The following is a 21,840-nucleotide window of genomic DNA, read 5'->3' as shown; positions in this document are numbered from 1 at the left end:
GCTTGAGAGCCTTCCATAATTTGAATTACTTTCCCCTGGAAGTAATTATGCAACGTACTGCATTACTTTTAAGAGGATTGTTCTGTTTACTAAGTACTTTTTTCGAGTAATGAGCCCAACACTGATTACAGCAAAGTGGGGATATACCTCTGACATGCACAAACATTTGACCACACAGCATGCAAATCATTTTCATGAATGTAATATGTCTTTGATATCCTACTTAGCGATGGTGGTGACTCTTAACGCACCCATGAGAAAAGAGAAGTGATATCAGTAATTGCCATCCATCTCTAGGTCTCACTAAAGTATTTTGCTAGAAAAATGCATGGAACGAATATTTGGAAATTGACGTTTTAGGAGAGGATTAGAAATCAGCAAGTGGTCCATCGAGGTTTAAATACATAGGGATTAATATGACTCGTTCTCTATCTGGCCTTAAATCAACTAATTTGACTCCCCTTATATCAAGGATTACATCTGATATTCAAAGATAGGGTAATCTCCCCCTTTCTTTAACCCTCTCAGGCTCAAATTAAACTTTTTGTTGCTAATGCACAACCAAGTCCTGCAGTGGTACTTCTGAGTAAAAAAAATCATAAAATATGTATGTGGGGTAATCAGGTTGTTAGTTTTTAACTGTTGCAAATCAGCAACGCCTGCCTTGAGAGGGTTAATCAGTAAGATTAGTGTTGTTAAAATGTTTTAGAGTTTGTTTTTGTTTAGTTGTTTTTTTTATATATATAAATATATTTACTTAGGAAAATGAAGAAAGGTTAATTGTATTTTGGTAAGTGCAAGTACTGTGTTGTTTTATTTTTTCAATAAAAATATTTGCAAAAAATAAAAATAAAAATCAGCAAGTGAAGCAATTCAAACACCGTGAATGCATGCTTCATATTAACTCACTATGACTGAGTGCACAGAGGCAATAGAACTGTTTTGGGAAGAAGTCAGATGCAATGTTACACAGTGACAAAAACCCAAACAATCTTATGGTGTTGCACTGGCCTGGTGGAAATAGTAAAATGAGAAAAAAGGCAGTTTGATAATGTGTTAAAAGTCATTTCAGGTGTTCAAATCAGAAAAAGAGAGCAAGAGAGCGAGGGAGGGAGAGAGAGAGAGAGAGAGAGAGAGAGAGAGAGAGAGAGAGAGAGAGAGATCTGGTTAAGATATTTCTGAACCAGGCTCAACAATGCTCTTATCTTGTCTCTACTTAAGAACTCACCAGGGTGAAGCTCTTTGGTGAGGCAGCCCAACGTTTAATGTTGGTCAGGTTCCACTCCTGGATCACCTCCTTGGTCTTCTCATCAACCCTCATCACGCATTCTTTGGTTATACCCAGAAGTCGAGGCACCAATTTGTTCTTACCCTTCATTTTCTCCTGCATGAAGGGAAATGAAATGACTGTGAAGTAAACATAAATTAAACTGGGCAAATATTAATGACTCAATCCATGAAGATCCACAATCAACAAATTAACTCAGCCATCATCCAGCTAGCACTGCAGAATGAGAGAAAGCATATAAAGTATTTAAACATTTTCAGATGAATCTTGCCCTATTTGTGAATTTTTCTTCTCTGACTCTTATTCATACCCTCCTCTTCCCCTAGCCCTTTTTCAGAAATGTAGTAGCAAACTGGCTAGTTTGGAGAACAGTTTCCACTAATGCAACATGCTGGACTGGTTGGTAGAAATTGCAAGTTTCTATCTTTGTGCTGATCGTATTATTGTAAATAATATTATTTAATTATGTAAATGAATATTATTTGTAAAGTGAGTCTCAAGTCTCAAATCAAAAGCAACCTCCACTTTGGTAATCCATTGTTCTTCTCACCTTGACCAGAAAGAATGACACACCATACGTTTTCAGGGACCTGGCCAGCTTCACATAGTTGACTTTAGCCTCAATCTCTGTCATGTTTTGACAGTTTTTGTGTGCCTGCAGAAACACAGTCAGAGGATTAGAAGAACTCACTGTGGTATTATGTACCAGCCTCCAAGTATAAGTCATCTTGATAAAATTTGTGTTTGACCTGATCTTTATACATCAAAAATATTAAACAGAACAGCACAGTCAGAACTGACATTTAGTTCAAAACTGCCACAGAATCCACTTCTTACCTGGAAGATCTTCTTCTCCCCTTTGTTCTTGATGTATTCTTTGGGAAGGAACTCTTTTAAACTGAAGAGGAAAAAGGTCAAATCAAAAAAAATTTTAACAGGCAGCTCATTACAGTTTGAAGACAAAACAACAATACAACCAAAATACCAGTGCTTACTCTAAAAAGCCAGACTTGTGTTTGGACTCGTTGTGATCCCCAAATTGAATCTGACACTGATAGCCTGCAAACTCACAGGCCTTATCAAAGGAGACTGGATGAGATCCATTCAGGATGTCATCGCGAGCCTGTCCCAACACACACACACACACACACACACACACACACACACACACACACACACACACACACACACACACACACACACACAAAATCATTATAGTTTTTTAGAGCAAAAATTTACAGTGTAAAACAGCATATAACATTTGAGCCACTCTTCATTTTCTTCACTAGGAAAATTTAAAATAGGTGCAATAATTTATTGAGCCAGTTCAAAAATATATTTAAAATGATATATAAGAAAAGAGTCGGTTCCATCAGTTCTTGTGTAACTTGGTATGCTTTAGCCTTTCCTCCCAATTTCCCTTCCTATAGAACGGCCTCTTGACAGCCAGCTGAGCCACAGAAACCATTTCTGGTGAGGCTTCCAAGAACATGGATCAACTGAAGGGCATCTCTCAGGTCCTGTGTCAGGTCTTTGCAGAAGACCTTTTTTTAAGGACACGACTTTCAGATACTATCTATCTGCTGCAGATTGTTTTTAAGCCTGTCTCGTCTTCTTTTGTCCCCCACTTGTCCAGTTTTATCCACAATGTTTTAAAGACACTGCACACCATGCCAAGATATGCCAAGTTTTTAGCTAATAACTCTTCAGGAATCTACTTGTTTGTCTATTATTTTATTCCTGTCAATCTGTGTTACCTTTGGTGTTTTTTATAGATTCAACTAAAATAACAGGAGTAAATTCTGTGTTTTTGTGATGAGCTGCCAGTAGCAAAGTTCCTAAAAACAATTTAAAATGGGTTCTTTGCAAAGTTGACACAACACAGATTCATCCCTTGAATTAGGTGCCTTTTTTACGCTTAAATGATTAATAGATAAATATTAAGTGGCTCATCAAACAACACAAAATGAGTTCAAAGGCAGCCAATAGCCAAAGAAAAAGAAAATCTGGCTCCTTGGAACAAAATATTAGGAAATGAGGGGTGGCTCAAGACGGCATAATGTCTATCCAAGACAACAGGAGAAAAATAAATTATTATTATTATTATTATTATTATTATTATTATTATTATTAATAATAATAATAATAATAATAATAATAATAATAATAATAATAATAATAATAATAATGTCAATGAGAAAGTCAATGTCAATGTTTTTCTGTACCTGCACATAAAGCAGGTTGAGCTGGACGGGATCTCTGGAATCCACATTTTGGTCTGAGTAGAAGAATTTTCTTCGCAGCAGCAACATCTCTGTCTCCTCCACGCCCTGTTCCCTCAGTGTCCGTCCATGGTCCAACCAGTTCACTACGGAAAGCCCAAACCAAACGGGATGCCATAAAGACCAATATTAGAAATATATTAGCCAGTCAAAATGTTTTAGCATCAAGGTGAATTTTTTCAGTCATATTTTCATTGTAATCTGTAACCATATTTTGATTCAGATAAAGCACTTTGCTTACTCTCTGGAAAAAATGTTTCTCATTCCTGTTTCATGACACCATAATATTTAAGCAGAACACTTTGTTATAATCTCCTCTCCCATGAACGTCGTATGGGACAGGAGTTTCAGAAGCAGACATACCCGTTTGGAAAGCAGACATTGAATTTACTCAGAAAAATTGGTTAAAGTCTTTTTTTCTTTTGAATAAAGCTCAGCATAAGGATTGGCTAATGTGTTTCCAGACACAAAAAAGACTAGTCTTTCCAATTTCTTTCAGAGTTACAGAGTTAAAGAATGTGGCAGTGAAGATTTGGTAGATTAGTTTAATTATTTACTATTAAATATTTATCCCTTGGGACTTCCAGATCCCGACGGACAAGATAGTGATGGCTAACTAACCAGAGATAGTAGTGGTGGACAAGCAGAGAAGAAGATTGTAGTGATAGAGGTAGTAATACACTCAACAAAAATATAAACGCAACACCTTTGTTACTGCTCCCATTCCCCATGGGATGGACGTAGAGACCTAAAATTCATTCCAGATACACAATATAACCATCCCTCCCAAACAGTGGTCACAAATCAGTCCAAATGTGTGGTAGTGGGCACATCTGCTATATTTAGATAATCCATCCCACCTCACAGGTGTGCCACATCAGGATGCTGATCTGACATCATGAGTAGTGCACAGGTGTACCTCAGACTGCCCACAACAAAAGGCCACCCTGGAATGTGCAGTTTTGTCTCACAGCAAAATGCCACAGATGCCACAAGCAATGAGGGAGCGTGCAATTGGCATGCTGACAGCAGGAATGTCAACCAGATCTGTCGCCCGTGCATTGAATGTTCATTTCTCAACCATAAGCCGTCTCCACAGGCGTTTCAGAGAATATGGCAGCACATCCAACCGGCCTCACAACCGCAGACCTCGTGTAACCAGCCCAGGACCTCCACATCCAGCAGGTTCACCTCCAAGATCGTCTGAGACCAGCCACCCAGACAGCTGCTGGAACAATTGGTTTGCACAACCAAACAATTTCTGCACAAACAGTCAGAAACCGTCTCAGGGACACTCAACTGCATGCCCGTCGTCCTCATCGGGGTCTTGACCTGACTCCAGCTCATCGCCGTAACAGACTTGTGTGGGCAAATGCTCACATTCGATGGCGTCTGGCACGTTGGAGAGGTGTGCGCTTCACAGATGAATCATGGTTCACATTGTTCAGGGCAGATGACAGCTGAGAATGTCCCAGTTCTTGCATGGCCAGCATACTCACCGGACATGTCACCCATTGAGCATGTTCGGGATGTGCTTGACCGGCGTATACGACAGCGTGTACCAGTTCCCACGAATATCCAACAACCTCGCACAGCCATTGAAGTGGAGTGGACCAACATTCCACAGGCCACAATTGACAATCTGATAGACTCCATGCGACAATGTGTTGCACTGCATGAGGCAAATGGTGGTCACACCAGATGCTGACCGGTTCTGGGTCCCCAGACCCCCAATAGCGCAAAAAACTGCACATTCCAGGGTGGCCTTTTGTTGTGGGCAGTCTGAGGTACACCTGTGCACTACTCATGATGTCAGATCAGCATCCTGATGTGGCACACCTGTGAGGTGGGATGGATTATCTCAATATAGCAGATGTGCCCACTACCACACATTTGGACTGATTTGTGACCACTGTTTGGGAGGGACGGTTATATTGTGTATCTGGAATGAATTTTAGGTCTCTACGTCCATCCCATGGGGGAATGGGAGCAGTAACAAAGGTGTTGCGTTTATATTTTTGTTGAGTGTACCAAGCGATAGCAACAACAGGAAGATGGAACACAAGAAGCTGAGAGAGGAGCTAGAGAAGATGTGGAAGGTGACCCGGGACACACACTTTGGTTAAGCAAGTCTGTTATAGAGCATTAGAATGGAGGCTTGTATTTCTCATACACTCATCGTCTGTGTGGAGTTTCTGCTTCAGCTTTTCCATTTTCTTGTCATCTCTTAAAAGAGTTTTGTCTCTTTTCAGGGTTCCTGTGGTTTCCTCCTTCTTCTCTTCACCAATGTCTCGCACCAGTGAATATTCATCATAGTTTGTAATACCTGACATACAAACAGATTGAAATTACTACATTTATTTTACATTTTACAACAACATTATATATACACAAGAATCTCATGGTAAGTGGGGGGGAAAGCAATAAACCTGTAACAACACACAACATCTTGTTCTGGAAATTAAATGTGAGCTGTGTGTGGCTTATAGCTGACCTATTCTAGCACATATGGTCATCAGCATGTCACTGACAATCTTGGAGTCATCCACCATTACAGTCTTCACTGTCCCATCCAACATGCGGATCTTCAGTGGCCTCTGCTTCTTCTTGTATTCCAGAGTGTCCTGTCAGACAGAGGCAACAGACCAGCTGCTGATATTTTGTTGGAAACTTTGAAATAGATTTAAACTAGATCCTGCTATTTCTCACAATACTCACATCACACTGCTTTTCTTCCTAGAGACAGCATCATTTTTTACAGAAGCATTAAACAAAAACAACCTGACTCAGCTAATTTAGAGCAAAGAAACCAGTGATGTCCCTTGGTGAAAGTGTATTTAGTACTCACAAATCATCACAAATGCATCCTAATTCATAAATTTAACAGTTAGTCATAGCTGAATGTGTGATATACTTCCTTACCCCATTCCTTAACATGTAGTAGTCCAGAGCCTTTCCAGCCTCCAACCAGATGCCTTTCTTTGGATCTTCATCAGACAAAAACAGTCCGTAGTCATTTGCTGTAGAAGAAACACAAACGCTGATTAAGTCGCTGGATTTCTATTTCTTTCCATACCTGTGGATCTCCAGACAGTAGACTAGAAGGACTTGTGCTAGTCCCCTGTTCATGTAAATCACATTAGTGGATTAGTCTTTCAAACAAACATGTTTTAACAGGTTCACATCAGCTTGCCAAAGTCAAAATGTGACCATTCTAGTCTAATCTGTTGACTGACACAATATTAGGCAGGTGGTTACAATGTCATGCCTGATCAGTCTATGTGCAATATGCAGCATACAATTTCTCCATGTCAACAATCCAACAATCAGTTCTGATGAAGTAAGAAGTAAAAAAAAAAGAAAGAGAACTTACGCTGGCCAAGCTGTGCCTCTGGGACTCTCTCCCTGATGATGCGACAGGCATCGTAGACCATGGTGGAGGGCTCAAACTGCATAGTTTTCACTACATTCCCCACACTAATCTTTAATGACAGGGTCACCATGATTGCTGCTCTGCACCTCCACCCAACTCACACCTGCATGAGGATCCATAAAGTAGTTAGTCATAACATGTCAACTGTACCATTACAGTGAAATAGCATATTTAATTCACAGTCACAATACCAATAGTACAACTCAATCTGAAAGACATATAAAGTCTATTGAAAAAAAAAAAGACTTTTTGATAAACACACACACACACCTTATTTCCTGTTAAAAGGAGGTTTTAACTGCAAGTGTAGAACAGCTGTAACTGTATACTCTAAATAATGTCAAAGCTGCCTCCTCTCACAAGTAGCACACAGCAGGAAGTTCTCTACATCAGAGGTATTCTCATTGCACATAGCTATGACAAGAACTGCTATATTCATAAATATATTTTATTTTGGTACTCCTTTACATGACATTCCGCTAAAGAACTTCACATTAGTAGGAAGTGAAAACTAATCTCTCAGCCCCATGTCTTAAGCTGAGGTTAAAGTGAGAAACACCACCTCTAGCTTTTTTTACATGTGTCACATATAAAAAAATGTTTTTAACTGAAAATCCAGTTTTCCGGTTCCTGAATAAAAAGAAATGTTTAAATGCCAGTAAAGGTATGTTTTTTTTGGAAAACAACTCTCTGTGGTTTTGTCATTGTGAGAGATTCTTTGTCATTTCTTCATGCAAGATCCTGAGGTTGTATAGCAATGAGAGGTGAAGGAAATAAAGAGTAGGGGATTTTCTTTTTCAGCTTTTTTGAAATGACATTTTACTTATCACTGTAAAACTGTCAGACTCGCATCCTGATAACACTCTTTCACCATCTTGCTCCCTGTGTAGTATAAAGGGGATTCAACCTAAAAAGTACAGCTAGCAACATGAATGCTGGTTACTGCAGAAACAAATAAAATTAAAAAAAACCAATGCCAAATGTACTGGTTATATAATACTCTACAACTCTGAGTACTCAATCACTGCTTTTTACTACAAGTCATATTCATCTATTCTCACACAACCCAGGGATGGAACCACTGTCTGCTAGGGATGGGTATCGTTTAGGTTTTATCCGATACCAAATACGGTGCATTTCTCAGCTTTTAAAAAACGCTATGCGTTGCCAGGTGTTTCATCAGATTCGAGGTGTTACCTCCTTTGCACAGTATCACCTTGAAGCACTTGTTGCAGGCTGCTGAGTTTGCATCTTTTGCTGTGAAGTACAGTCAGACTTTTGACCGCTTTGCCTTGGGCACTTTTAATCTGTAGCTCTGCTCTAAAAGAACGTACGTACCTGGGCAAGCCTACTATCCTCGGAAAGGTAAGATGATTGGCTAGAATCCAAAGTGTATGACATCTCAGGAAAAAGAAACACCGAAATGTGCGCTGCTTTTCGGTCTGGTTACTACCGGTGCCATCCCTACTGTCTACTTGCTCAATCAAATGACAATCAAACTGTTTTCTGACTAAAATCCAGTGTGACAACAGGCTGAGTGAGATGAGCCACTGTCTGGAGCATTCATATATTGTTATCATATATCAGTGAGTACTTCTCACTATATGTTAAAAGATTGTTTTGTTGGAGAAAATGTTTTCATACTATACTTCAGAAAAATATGCTATAAGAAGATGGATGGATGGCTAACATGTAAATATGCTTCTCATTGTTAGGGCTCCTGATTATGATTTTACTATTTGACATGATCATGAAGAAGATGAATAAAATACTTACCTGACTTGAACCAATTTTTTGTAACAGCCACTCAGATGATCAGCTCTGTGTTTCTTCTACCTAGCTGAGGAAAATCAAATATAAACAGATACACGATTTTTTTTATTTTATTGATCCAACATTTTCAATGACATAATGATATGCTTTTACATTATAACGATCTTACAAAACACAGTTCCACAGCATTTTGTACTCTTGCAATTCCACATCATAATAATGTTGTCCTATTTGAAATATAAAGCTGCAGATAAACTCACTTTTTGACACAACATATGACATGTAATTTAAATGTTCTATTCCAAAAGCTAACTGTGAATACGGTACACAAGCTTTAGACAGTGCTCAGTCCCTGTTCGCACACATACATGTTCCAATAAATCCCACAAATGGAATCTAGTAGAGTTCAAGAATTTTATCTGACAATAAAGCAGAAACTGCTGCTCAACTGAAAGAATACACAAAGCGAATTGGAATGTGTTTGTATATTAGAGATTGATTTCTTTGGGGTTTTTTTGATAACATTGCAGACACTTTTTAAAAAAATGTTATAAAATAAAATATTAGTTTAATCCATTTTAGTGAAATTAATGTCAGAATTAAGCGTGTAACTAGTGAGAAGGTCCACATAACTGGTGTGTTTCTGTTTGGTGAAGTGTGGCAAGGTGTGGCGTGCTTTGCAAAATAAGACAGGACAAGATAAGGCAAGAAAAATAAGAGTTGGGACATCCTCCATTACGTCAGTTAAAAATTGTTAAATACAGCTGAAGTATAAACTAATCTGATAAATACAGTAAAACAAGCATAAATGTAAACAATATATAGAAAGAAATATTTGAAATATAATCATATGAAAATCAACAAGCAAAAACAGAATTTAAATTTTAAATATAATCAGCAGTACTACATGCACTGAAACAGACTAGCAAATATCAGAGTACATCAAAGTGGCTCAGCAGAACAGCGCAAGTTGTAGTGGACGCTGCAATAAATTGGTGTGGTATTTACGTGAGCGTGAGTGCAGGGTTAAAGTAAACTTAACATGAGAGAACAGATTACTCTTTGCTAGACAGATGTGTTGCATTGCAGACAGTTATTGTATGATATGAATAATTTCTTCTGATGTAAAAGATTTTTACATGTTATTAATAGCTATTTTAGGTGTGTGTGTGTGTGTGCGTGCATGCATTGGAGGAGGAGTGCAGCTGTCGGTCAAGTGAGTGGGTTCATCTCTAGAAATGAACCCACTCCTCTTCCTCTGCTGTGGAATGACAGCATTCTTTCAAGTTCCTAATCAGCTGTCTACATGTCATTTCCTGTTTTTAAAAGACATTCAACGCCATATATGGGCATCTCTAACATCCACACATGCCCAGCAGTGACTTAGCTGGAAGTCTGCAGTGAGTATTGGGTCAGTTTGTTGACAAAGCTTACTAATCTAAAGCTCATCCTAGTCCTTCAAGTTTCAAAGTTACAATGTTCACGTTTAGTCAGTGTTAGTCCTCAATATTATTCAATGTAGAAACTTTAAAGCTCTAAATGCTCAAAGACCATTATCGAGCAAAAGCTACTTCAACATTCAAATCTTCCTGTTTATTTAACACCAGCTCGAAATCTGAAAGATAATCTTGTTTAAAAACATTGCAAGTCTACAGACTTCAGAAATTGTACAGTAAATGCTTCCCACTCCACCCTGACTGAAAGAGGAAGTGCGAGGTCACAACAGTAATTACTGCAGTTGCTAAAAATGAGAAATAGCACAGTAAAGGTCTTAGTGTACTCTAAAAACACTGTAAAACAATATCACAAATGAAAACACAATTCTTTAATGGTACAGATATAAAAAATGTCCAGCTGTTGCAAAAGGGATTCCAAGTTTGGGCTTTTAAAGTATAAAATTAGTTATGCCGTTGAAGGTACTTTCTCCTTTTAGTGCTTAAAATATATCTTTGCAATAACTCTGAATTAATGCCTCTTTCCAGAAAACATGACTTGGTTCTTACAAGAAAAAAAATGTGTGGCTAACTTGACTTCCTGTTAGTCAAAGCCAGACTTCCTCTGCAAAGTGACAGCGGCCAGCTGTCATCCTAAAGCCAAGTATCCAAGCTATCAATGGAATTCAGATACTCTATACCTCAGTCTTTATCTAGTGTACTACAGGCCTGACCATTTTTTTAACGTGTCTGTAAAACTGTCCACTAACAACAAGAGGATTATTTCAAAAACTTATCTTTTCAGGCCAGAATGAAACATTTCACTTAACTAGTCTTCAGGGCTGATAAGTACGTTGTGTACATCCTCACTATAGTTCTGGCTACAGTCATTTCTGCCAGTATCAGCCATTTCCAAAAATGTCTAGCTGACTCTTTTTTTTTAAACTGTGTGGTGTGCAAGTTTGAAAAAAATGAAAATGTACTAATTTAGTTGCAATGAAACACATCACAGATATGAAGAAAATATTATGTTGAGGGACAATCAGAAATTGTGCAAAGTTTAAAATAAATTTTCAAACGACTAAACAAGGACTAGGTCTAGTTGTTTTGTTTTTCTGTTTTCCTGTTGTTCTCCAGCCCTATGTGCGCTAGATGTGATTTTTGTTTGGCATATCCCGATGTCCAGGGTGGGCCATTTATATGGATACACCGTAATAACATGGGAATGGTTGGTGATATTAAAGTCGTGTTTGTGGCACATTAGTATATGTGTGGTGACCATGGTGGCCATTTAGAAGTCGGCCATCTTGGATACAACTTTTGTTTTTTTAATAGGAAGAGGGCCATGTGACACATCAAACTTATTGGTAATGTCACAAGAAAAACAATAGTACTTGTATTATACAAGTAAAACATTTTTCTCTTTTTCTATGTAAGAACAAGAAAAAAGTGAAATAACAGATTTAATTTGTTTTGGTTGTGTAACCTCAGGACATCTGTGGACATTAGGAAAGAGGTCATCTGGGTGGACATATATTATTGCTCAAGTAAAACCACTTATGGTGAAGAATAGTTTATCAGGAGTTCACAGTGCTGCAATACAAGTCTTTGCAACCACTGAGTGTAGCTTCGTATACAGATGGTAGAGTTTTAAACTTCCTGTGATCGTGGCCTTCAACAGTCTCTGCTGCCTGCTGTGCTGCAATGTGGGCAACCAGCTTAAAGTCACTGCAGAACCTTCATCAGGCTCAAAATAAGACAACCTGTTTTAGAGAAGTTACCGGCTCTTATAAGAATCTTAAATTTAATAAAACATGTTTTGAATTTTTGTTTTATAATTCAATAAGTCATTTTTTGTCATATTTGTTATTTGTCACAGAAATTGCTTAACTATTATCAACACAAACATCATGAGAAACACTTTTCCAGTTTAAGGTTGCTGCTTATATCACATTTGATCATCACTATTGGCATTGGCACCACTCTGATACTAATAGAAGAGTTCTTGAGTCCAAGAAATGTAGACACAGCTGTAGCTCCAGAGCACATAACACAATAACAAAGTCATTGCAGTGTCCTTATTACAGAGCTGAGGTAACTAGTACACTTGTATCCAACTGTAGTATGATTTGTTTTACTGGTAGTTTTTCACAACAACTTTCACTCTGCTAATGCACATTTGCTGTACTATTATAAATTGAAGCTGTGTTTACCCTGATGTGACACTGTGAAAATAACCCAGTGGCATTGTTACAGTCTATCTTAAACAAGTAACCACAACGACCGCATTTGAACTTTTGCATCTCATCTCCCATTCTTACATTTCCTCTCGACTCTATAGTCTACACATGCTCATATACAGTAATTATACCATTCCCCAACTAGAAAAAATCTCCAATTCTCTTGTTTTTTTAGCATTTCATACATTTTTTTTTAATCTGACCATTCAGTGCACTAAAAGGTTTTGTCAAAACAATACCCTAGAGTAAACAGGAAATCTATAAGGGAATTTATAAAAGGGGGAAAAAGGAAACGAGGCTAATTATTTCTGTTCTGGTCTGTACTGTACAGATCAGATTTCACTTGTTTGAGGGAAATTTATACGGGTGAAGGAAAGTTAAAATAGCAGCATTTGCCTTTAGTATAAGGCAACACAATTACAACATTATGAGCTATTTGAAAACCAAAAAATGTCAAAATGTCTATTTTGACAATAACTTCAGTCTATGTTTCAGAGACAATCACACTCTGACAAAGAACTTGTTCTGTTGAACACAGAAGATGAACGGTAAAAATACTACACTACTCCCACTATCCAAGTGGCCAATATTTTTTTTAAATAGATTAGTTTCATTATGTAGGAGTCTCTCTCTGCCCTACGTACACTTATGGATTAATTCTTATATAGCGCTTTTCAACTCTCCCAGAGTACTCAAAGAGCTCTATACAACATGCCACATTCACCCGATCACACCCATTCACACAAGCACTGTCTTCTAAGTTTCTTAGTGCTTCCTAACTACAATTCATACACATTTATACTCCAATGAACGCATCGGAGAGCAATTTAGGGTTAGTGTCTTGACCAAATTAGAGAAAAAAAATTGAAATTGGTTGTTGAATTTTGAATTGAGTGTTGAACTTGCATTTGATAAATGAAACCCAAAGAGATATCGATGTATGTGAAGAAATATTCTTTAGGCTTAAAGACCTCCAAAATAAAGCAATCAGAGACAGCAAAAAAGTAAGATTAGTATGGGAAAATTGAGCAGCTCAGCGACACCAACGGCCTGAAAAACCACAAAACATGGAACACTAAGTTGTGAGCAACTTCTTGAATTCAAATTTAGATGGTGTACAACAACACAGATTACACTTTGAAAGGAAGCATCTACAAGGGCCTGTCCAAAAAAAAAAACATCTTTGGAAAGATGAAACCAAGATGAACCTTAATGATTGCAAGAGAAAAGTATGGAAAAGGGAAGGCATAGTTCATGATTAGAAAAACACCACATCATATATCAGATATGATGGAGACAATGTTATGCAGCAGGTAACTAGTTTTTAGCATTTGATATATGATATATGAATGTGAGATGGCTGACCACAAGCCTCACAATGATTTGACACGAAATGACCCAAAACCGAAAGCAGAAAACCCTCGAAACTAACAGCAACTGAAGGTGGCTGCAGTAAAGGCCTGCTAAAGCATCACAAGGAAGGAAACAGTATTTGGTGATGTTTGACAATGTACTTAAAAGCTTAAAGTCTGCTCTTAATCACATTTTGTGTGATTTAAAATCCACTGTGACAGTGTGCAGAGGCAAAATTAAAAAAAAAATGTTTACTGTCCAGGAGCTTACAAACAAAACTGTAAATTATTGGCCTTGGAAACCCAGAAAAACTGTCAGGTAACCACTTGAATCCTCAAAATACAAGATTGATGATGGACCAGTTTGGTTGCTCGACTGGTAAATCAGCAAGTGGTACTAGTAATTTTCTGCAGAGGCAGTAGCAGCAGAAGAAGAGGAAGAAGAAACAGAAAAAAACAGAAGTAGCAACAAAAGCAGAAGCACAAGAAAAAGCATAAGCAATAGCCCAGTCGCAATGTAAGGTTCAACACAAATAACTAATAACACAAAGAATGATTTAAAAAATAGCAGCTACATTAAAGCAATGAAGAGGTGCAGGAGAAGATAATCTTAAATGGGAGACTAGCCAAATTTAATACTCTCTAAATTCTTTGTACATGTTGTCAGGTATATTTATTGCCCTTCGTATATAACCATTGTGTAACACAACTATATATTTGCATTTTTGAAGAGTTTCAGAGCCCATCACAGCACAGAAACAGCTTTAGTGAAGGTTACAAATGATCTTCTTATGGCCTCTGACAGTGGACTCATCTCTGTGTTATTGTCCTGCTAGACCTCAGCGCAGCGTTCAATACTGTTCGACCATAATATCCTATTAGAACAATTGTAGCATACTGTATGTAATACAGGTACTGCGCTGCAGTGGTTTGTATCATATCTATCTAATAGGCTCCAATTTGTTCATGTAAATGGAAAGTCCTCTTCACACACTAAGGTTAATTATGGAGTTCCACAGGGTTCAGTGCTAGGACCAATTCTGTTTGCATTATACATGCTTTCCTTAGGCAGTAGGGCTGTGCGATATGACCAAAATCTCACATCCTGATATTAAGACATCTATCGTCCGATAATGATATAAATCACAAAAATGTAACATTTTCTGTAAATTCTGTGAATCTCGGGCAGCTCGACTTGCTTGAAGTGTTTCCAGCTGGGCGTCGCGTACCTGGAGTTGAGTGTTTTAACTGATGCATGAAACTATACATTTTTAGACATAGGTTGTAACGGCCGCCGTTTTCTTTATGAGTATTTATTACACAGCGTGCTGCGGGGAAAAGCCTGTTCTAATGTTTGAGTCTAAGGTTTATTTTTTAGCACCTGACGGCTCTTTTTTGCTTCTCATCCATAAATACTCTGCATCTTTCGCGTGATTCGGTTTATTTTGAAAAGTCTCAACAGGATCTTGAGCTTTTTTGTGAAAGGTTTATGTGGAAAATAAACAAGCGGACATGCGATGGTTTTACTGTTGTTGTTGCTAAAGACAATGCATAAAAACAAGTGCTTGTTTGTCTGTAGTGTGGTTATATTAAATATAAGAGAAAGAGAGAACTTTAAGAAATTAATATAGCCACTACAGTGACCATCAAAATAATGAAAAAATATTGCCATAAACAGTTTATTTTGCGACACCACGAAACAAACGATAGCGTAAAATGCAACGATAGACGTTTTTATATCGTCATCCGATATATATTGTTATATCGATCAGCCCTATTAGGCAGTATCATCAGAAGACATAGTATACATTTTCACTGCTATGCAGATGGCAAAAAACTCTATCCATGGAGCCAGATAACACACACCAATTAGTTAAACTGCAGGAATGTCTTCAAGACATAAAGACCTAATTTTCTGCTTCTTAATTCAGATAAAGCTGAGGTTATTTTACTCGGCCCTGAAAATCTTAGAAATATGGTATCTAACCAGATTCTTACTCTGGATGGCATTACCTTGGCCTCCAGTAACACTGTGAGGAATCTTGGAGTCATTTTTGACCAGGACATGTCCTTCAATGCACATATTAAACAAATATGTAAGACTGCTTTCTTCCATTTGCACAACATCTCTAAAATTAGAAATTTCCTGTCTCAGAGTGATGCTGAAAAATTAGTTCATGCATATTTCTAGGCTGGACCACTGTAATTCATTATTATCAGGACGTCCTAAAAACTCTCTGAAATACCTTCAGCTAATCCAAAATGCTGCAGCAAAAGTGCTGACAGGGACTAGAAAGAGAGAGCATATTTCTCCTATATTGGCTTCCTGTTAAATCCAGAATTGAGTTCAAAATCCTGCCCCTCACATACAATGTCTTAAATAATCAGGCCCCATCTTATCTTAATGACCTTGTAGTACCATATCACCCCATTAGAGCACTTCACTCTCACACTGCAGGCGTACTTGTTGATCCTAGAGTATTTAAAAGTAGAATGTGAGGGAGAGCCTTTGGTTTTCAGGCCCCTCTTCTGTGGAACCAGCTTCCAGTTTGGATTTGGGAGACAGACACTATCTCTACTTTTAAGATTAGGCTTAAAACTTTCCTTTTTGCTAAAGCATATAGTTAGGGCTGGACCAGGTGACCCTGAATCCTCCCTTAGTTATGCTGCAATAGACATAGGCTGCTGTAGGCAGACTCATACCCCTCCTAGGTGACTGAAAAGGAAAATGCATCATGGACACCCATGATGCATTTTCCTTTTCAGTCACCTTTTTCACTCACTATGTGTTAATACACCTCTCTGCATTAAATCGCACTTGTTATTAATCTGTCTCTTCCACAGCATGTCTTCTATCCTGTCTTCCTTCTCTTACCCCAACCGATGGCCGCCCCTCCCTGAGCCTGGTTCTGCCGGAGGCTTCTTCCTGTTAAAAGGGAGTTTTTTCTCATAGGGGGTCATCTGATTGTTGGGTTTTTCTCTGTATGTATTATTGTAAGGTCTACCTTACAATATAAAGCGTCTTCAACGTTATATGGCGTTATATTAATAAAATTGAATTGAACTTGAATTTTAAAATCACATAAATCATTTTGAGTTGCATAAAGGTCTTGGAGAAACAACATTTTGTTAAAATGTATAGTTGTCATTTAGAAGAATGACAATAAAACCCACTTTATACACAAGTTTTATTTGCTGCAGTTCTTAAAGTTTTGCCTAAAGAATTTACCTAAAGTTTATATTACAACTGCAATGATTAATTAAGTAACTCAAATAAGTCAATTACAAAAAATTCTCGACACAAATTCTTTGCTTCGATGCTTCATTTAATCCACGGCTCTGTAGCGTGCAGATGTGTTAAACAATGTATACCTAAGTTTTTCACCCACATTTGTTATATTTCTAAAAACTGACCAGAAAATACAAACGTATTTAGGAGCAGCGAATAAAAAGTGTAAATAACAAGTATGACAACATTAAGCCCACAGCCCCCAGTTTTAAACAGAAACACTGATAACACAACAGCAGCAGTGTTGATGACGCTGGCAAAGTTTAATGTGAAAACTTCCAGATTAGACGGTGTGGCATAATGTTTGTGATCAAACAGATTAAAGATGCACTTCATGGCCCACGCTGAACAATGCCAGGTGTAAGAATTATGCCTTATGCCTGTTAGCAATTTTAAACATATAACAAAGGCTCCTAAAACTATAGAGAACTTTAAAAATGAAATAAAGAATAGGAGAAATATTATAAGCTAATAACAATTCACCAGTTCAACTAATATCTGTCCACTTGTGAATACCAACTGCACCTTACTTGTAAACCGCATGTGTTTGTTATTTTCCTGTGTACATCATAAATCGTTGTCAATTTTACTTCCTGCATTAGTTTTCCATCCTTGATTGTATGCTGATTAATCTCACCAACTGTATATCTGGTTACTTCCTGATTTATTTTGAAATTTCTGTATGTCTTAGACCTCACTTAGTTACACTTCCAGCCTTTGCTTTGTTGCCCTACCATGCCTGTTTTTAGTTAGCCACTGGTCTTAGTATATACAGCTCCAGCTTTGCGCTAACCACTTGTCATCTGGTAAACTTGCTTAGTCAAGCTCCCCAGCATTCCTCATGATTTTGTTATTTTCCCTTGTGAACTTCTCATTTCCTTTTGGACAGCTCTATGGACTTTGCCTTTTGACTACACCCTCCCAAACTGGATTTTACTCTGCCCATGTGTATCCTGCATTGGGTTCTCTTCCTGATTTTTACACTACGATCTGGCCAGTATGAACCCAGATGCTACTTTGTTTGCTGGGGAATTTTATGATTTTATCATTTACTCTAATCTGTCTTCATGGTGAATCGAAGAGAGCTCTTAATTGGTATCTTAAAAAGACTATACAGAGAGTAGTGTCTTTTTTGGCTGGTTATGTGGTCTTATGCTCCTAACCATCAAATGCTCTAGCCTTTCCAAGATGATAAGGTAAAACACTGGGTGGCTGAAATGACTGAAGCTTCCCTGCTCCAAAGCCCCATGGAAACTCAAGCTGCCCAGCACTGCAAGTGGATAGACTGACTCGACTTGTACCTCTCCTGTTTCCACATCTGTCACTGGAAGTCTGTTCAGAAGGCAATCAATGGTTCCCATGCTCTTGTGTCATAGCCAGCTACTCATTCTTGAGTAAGTGAGGTGTCCCAACTGGCTTTCCTGTATTTAGGCAGCTCATTTGAACTCACCTAGTCATGATCTGATCTGATCCCCTGGCTAGGGCAAAGTTTCTTTTTTTGCATCAAAATTGGGATTTGTTCTAGAAAGTTATAAGCAAACTAACCCCTCTGAAAGGATTCTCAAAAATGTGGTTTTGGACAGCATCTTGTATGTCCTGTATCAATCAAGAACCCTATCACTGCAATGAAAAGTGATCCCTTCCTAATAATATGCCAAAAACACTTTAGAAACTCCCATCTGAAACTTAATTTTAGGTTACTTTGATATCAAAATGCCCAGCATCCACAATGACCAAGACACATCAACATTCATAGAAATAAGCTTCTATGACAGGGATGTCCAACTCCAAGCCTCAAGAGCCGGTTTCCTGCAGGTTTTAGATATCACCTTGGGTCAACAAACCTGAATCAAATGATTAGTTCATTACCAGGCCTCTGGAGAACTTCAAGACATGTTGAGGAGGCAATTTAGCCATTTAAATCAGCGGTGCTGGATAAAGGACACATGTAAAACCTGCAGGACACCGGCTCTTGAGGCCTGTAGTTGGACAGCCCAGTTCTATGGGAATTGTACTGGCATCAGCCCAATCTACTTCTATCAGGATAATGCTATTTTTAAACAAATATCCAACACTAGCAATGACAGATGTGTCTCACCAGAACAGATGTTTTCAGAACTTAACACAGCTCTTCTCACTATTACGACTAAAGGCATCATATAAACTATTCAGACTGTGTATGCCACTGCAGCGATCCTGAAGACATGTAGAGACATGTGGGTAGATCACACTTGCAGGTTGCACTATTTTTTTCCCCTTGCTTAGTTGACTAAGAAATTAGTTCCAAGGAATATCCCTAATTCTGAGAATGAGGACACGCTCACTTTTCTTAATTGCAGCAACCACATACTCACTCATTGCACATTTAAACACACAGGCTGTGTCCAAATTCAGGGGCCACATCCTTCAGAGGACCAAGCCTATGTAGACCAGGTCCTTACACATGAACACACACCACACACACTCCTCTTAATGTTTCACCAGTCTGATGAAGGGCTAACATTAAAAACATTGTAATTTCTAAAAGGGAAACCAATGAGTAGTTAATTTTAAAACACGTGTGTTTTTTCTTTTTTGAATATGAATGTGAGGTGGCCAGGTGTTGTGGCTGGAAAACAAGCTCAAACCATCACCCCCCTCTACCACGCTTAACAGTTGGTATGAGTATTGTATTTGTATTTGGTTTTCTCCAAAAGTGGTGCTGTTCATTGTGGACAGACATCTCAATTTTGGTTTTGTCTGTCAGAATGACATTGTTCCAAAAGTCTTGTGGCTGGATGAGATGCAAACCTAAGCCATGCTGTCATATTCCTTTTTGAGAGAAAAGGTTTTCATTTGGCAGCCCTTCCAAACAAGCCATACATGTTCAATTTCCTTCTTATTTTAACATACTGAGGCCTGTAGAGACTGAGATGTAGCTCCTGTGTTTTTTGCATTTTCTCAAAACAGTGCACACTCTACCCATGAGTTGAATTCACTAGGACACTGACTCTTGGGAAGATTGGTAGCTGTCTTGAATGTTTTCCACATGGGAATAGTCTTTCTAAAAATGGTTTTAAAACCCTTCCCAGATTGGTGGTGAGCAACAGTTTCTCTAAGACCACTGATGATGTATTAGCATTGTGTTACACACCTATTTTTGCTTAGTTTTTTTCCAAAATAAATAATGACATTGTATGTCATGTGTTCAAGTTTTATTTACATAATTTCAGCACCTGGTAAGCACCAAATGAATTTTTTTATTATGTTCTCATATGTAAGACCCTAGAATTCACCTGGAGGTTGTTCTCCATACATGGATTAATGTTTCTGATGGATGAAATTATTGACAATTTGGCATAATACCAGCCAGTATTACAGTTAGTGTGATGCCATCACAAGGTAAGCTCTGTTTCTTTTTATTCTTTATACATGTTTCATTTAATCATAAACAACCCAACAACATTAAGGTTTTGTGTGATTTTTAAATTAAGTAAGAGCTGTATTTTCTTCCAGTCTCCTCATTGGTGTGACTGAACTCCCCAGGCATCTCACACAGCCATGGGAATTGGCTTATGTCTAAAACAAATGATTTCTTGTGGACTAGTGGCTGCACATGTTGTCTTGACCAAATATGGCTGAGTTAAAACACTACACTCCAACCACGGCAACACATTGGAATGGAAGCAGGTTTCCTTAACTGGTGTGAGAATAGTCCACGATACAACTTCCAAAATGGGATTTTACTCTGTTACCTGAATTCTGTATGGCTGGTAGATTAGCTCAGATTACTACACAGCATGGCCTGAACCTTGAATACTGGAGGCCTTTCTTCATTTCTTTACAGCCCAGATCACAGTGTTTCACCAGTGTATAGTGGCTTGGCAGTTAAAAGTTAGCTTCTGCTACACATGTGAAGCTGGTTAATGAAAAAAATCCACACACACAAGACATATAAGACTACATCAACTAACAAATAATCTGTTCAACTAAAAACAAACACAACACTCAGGAAGGCAAAGACAACAAGTCACAATAAGCTGAGTGATTGGATTTCTGTTTAGTTCCAGTTTACGTTTTGTTCTTACTTTTGTAAGACCTCATGATTCTCTATCTTTATCTCTTGCTCACTCGCCTCCACTTAAAATAGTTAGATTTTTACTTATTTATTTTTGCTGTGGTTGTGGTCGAAAATGTGCAGTGCACTGAGAGCATACCATCTTGTGCATATATTAACTGTTCCCTTATATGTGTTCTGGTGTCAGATAGTTATTTATATTTTTTTTTCTTTGCACTTCTTTTTTGAAAGGTAAGCATTGAATAAGCAACCTAACATGTAACAAAACTCCTTATTTAATGAACACAGGCTGATCTTTACAAGTTCAAAAAAGAAGGTGAAGCATTTACTGAAGACATTACTTTTCAGTGAATGATAAGCGTTTATTTATCCCAAAATTTGGGAAATTGTGTTACAGCAGCATGATATAAAAAAAAATGTAAAGATGTAAAAATCTAATGAGATACAAGTTTAAATACAAAATGAAGCAGTTATTAATTGTTATAACATTCTTTTAATCAATTAATGTAATAAGCAATTTCACAGAGACAAAAATGCTTTTGTTTGGGTTTTTAGTTTATTTATTTACTTATTTTAGGTGAGCCTGCCTAAAAATGTACAGCTCCTAATTCTTCCAGGCTAGTTTCTACAGGCCGTCCTTCAGCCTGTAGAAAGTACCCTTTGTTTTTTCCTTTATTGCTCGGTGGTTAGTAG

General features: G+C 37.9%; 1 protein-coding gene across 2 annotated transcripts in view; it reads right to left on the bottom strand.

The window, feature by feature from the left end:
* Positions 1 to 21,840, bottom strand: part of tln1 (talin 1) — a 57,053-nt gene that overhangs the window by 34,212 nt on the left and 1,001 nt on the right. Inside the window, exons 2-11 of one of the 2 annotated variants that reach the window (XM_085280436.1) lie at positions 8,780 to 8,843; positions 6,944 to 7,106; positions 6,493 to 6,590; positions 6,065 to 6,194; positions 5,744 to 5,896; positions 3,514 to 3,656; positions 2,284 to 2,411; positions 2,126 to 2,186; positions 1,839 to 1,943; positions 1,229 to 1,384 (exon numbers count right to left, since the gene is read on the bottom strand). In XM_085280436.1, the coding sequence (XP_085136562.1) occupies positions 1,229 to 1,384; positions 1,839 to 1,943; positions 2,126 to 2,186; positions 2,284 to 2,411; positions 3,514 to 3,656; positions 5,744 to 5,896; positions 6,065 to 6,194; positions 6,493 to 6,590; positions 6,944 to 7,073 (1,104 nt within the window). In that variant the 5' untranslated portion in view covers positions 7,074 to 7,106; positions 8,780 to 8,843. The remainder of the gene's footprint in view (positions 1 to 1,228; positions 1,385 to 1,838; positions 1,944 to 2,125; positions 2,187 to 2,283; positions 2,412 to 3,513; positions 3,657 to 5,743; positions 5,897 to 6,064; positions 6,195 to 6,492; positions 6,591 to 6,943; positions 7,107 to 8,779; positions 8,844 to 21,840) is intronic. The other variant, XM_085280437.1, reaches the window with a different exon arrangement.

This window comes from Mchenga conophoros, linkage group LG7, assembly GCF_057382185.1.
Source record: "Mchenga conophoros isolate Kocher_MC1m ecotype Shallow Benthic linkage group LG7, M_conophoros_male_GT1.1, whole genome shotgun sequence".
Taxonomy (NCBI): Eukaryota; Metazoa; Chordata; class Actinopteri; order Cichliformes; family Cichlidae; genus Mchenga; species Mchenga conophoros.
The sequence above is the reverse complement of the archived record's forward strand: the minus strand, read 5'-3'. Positions and strand labels throughout refer to the sequence as shown.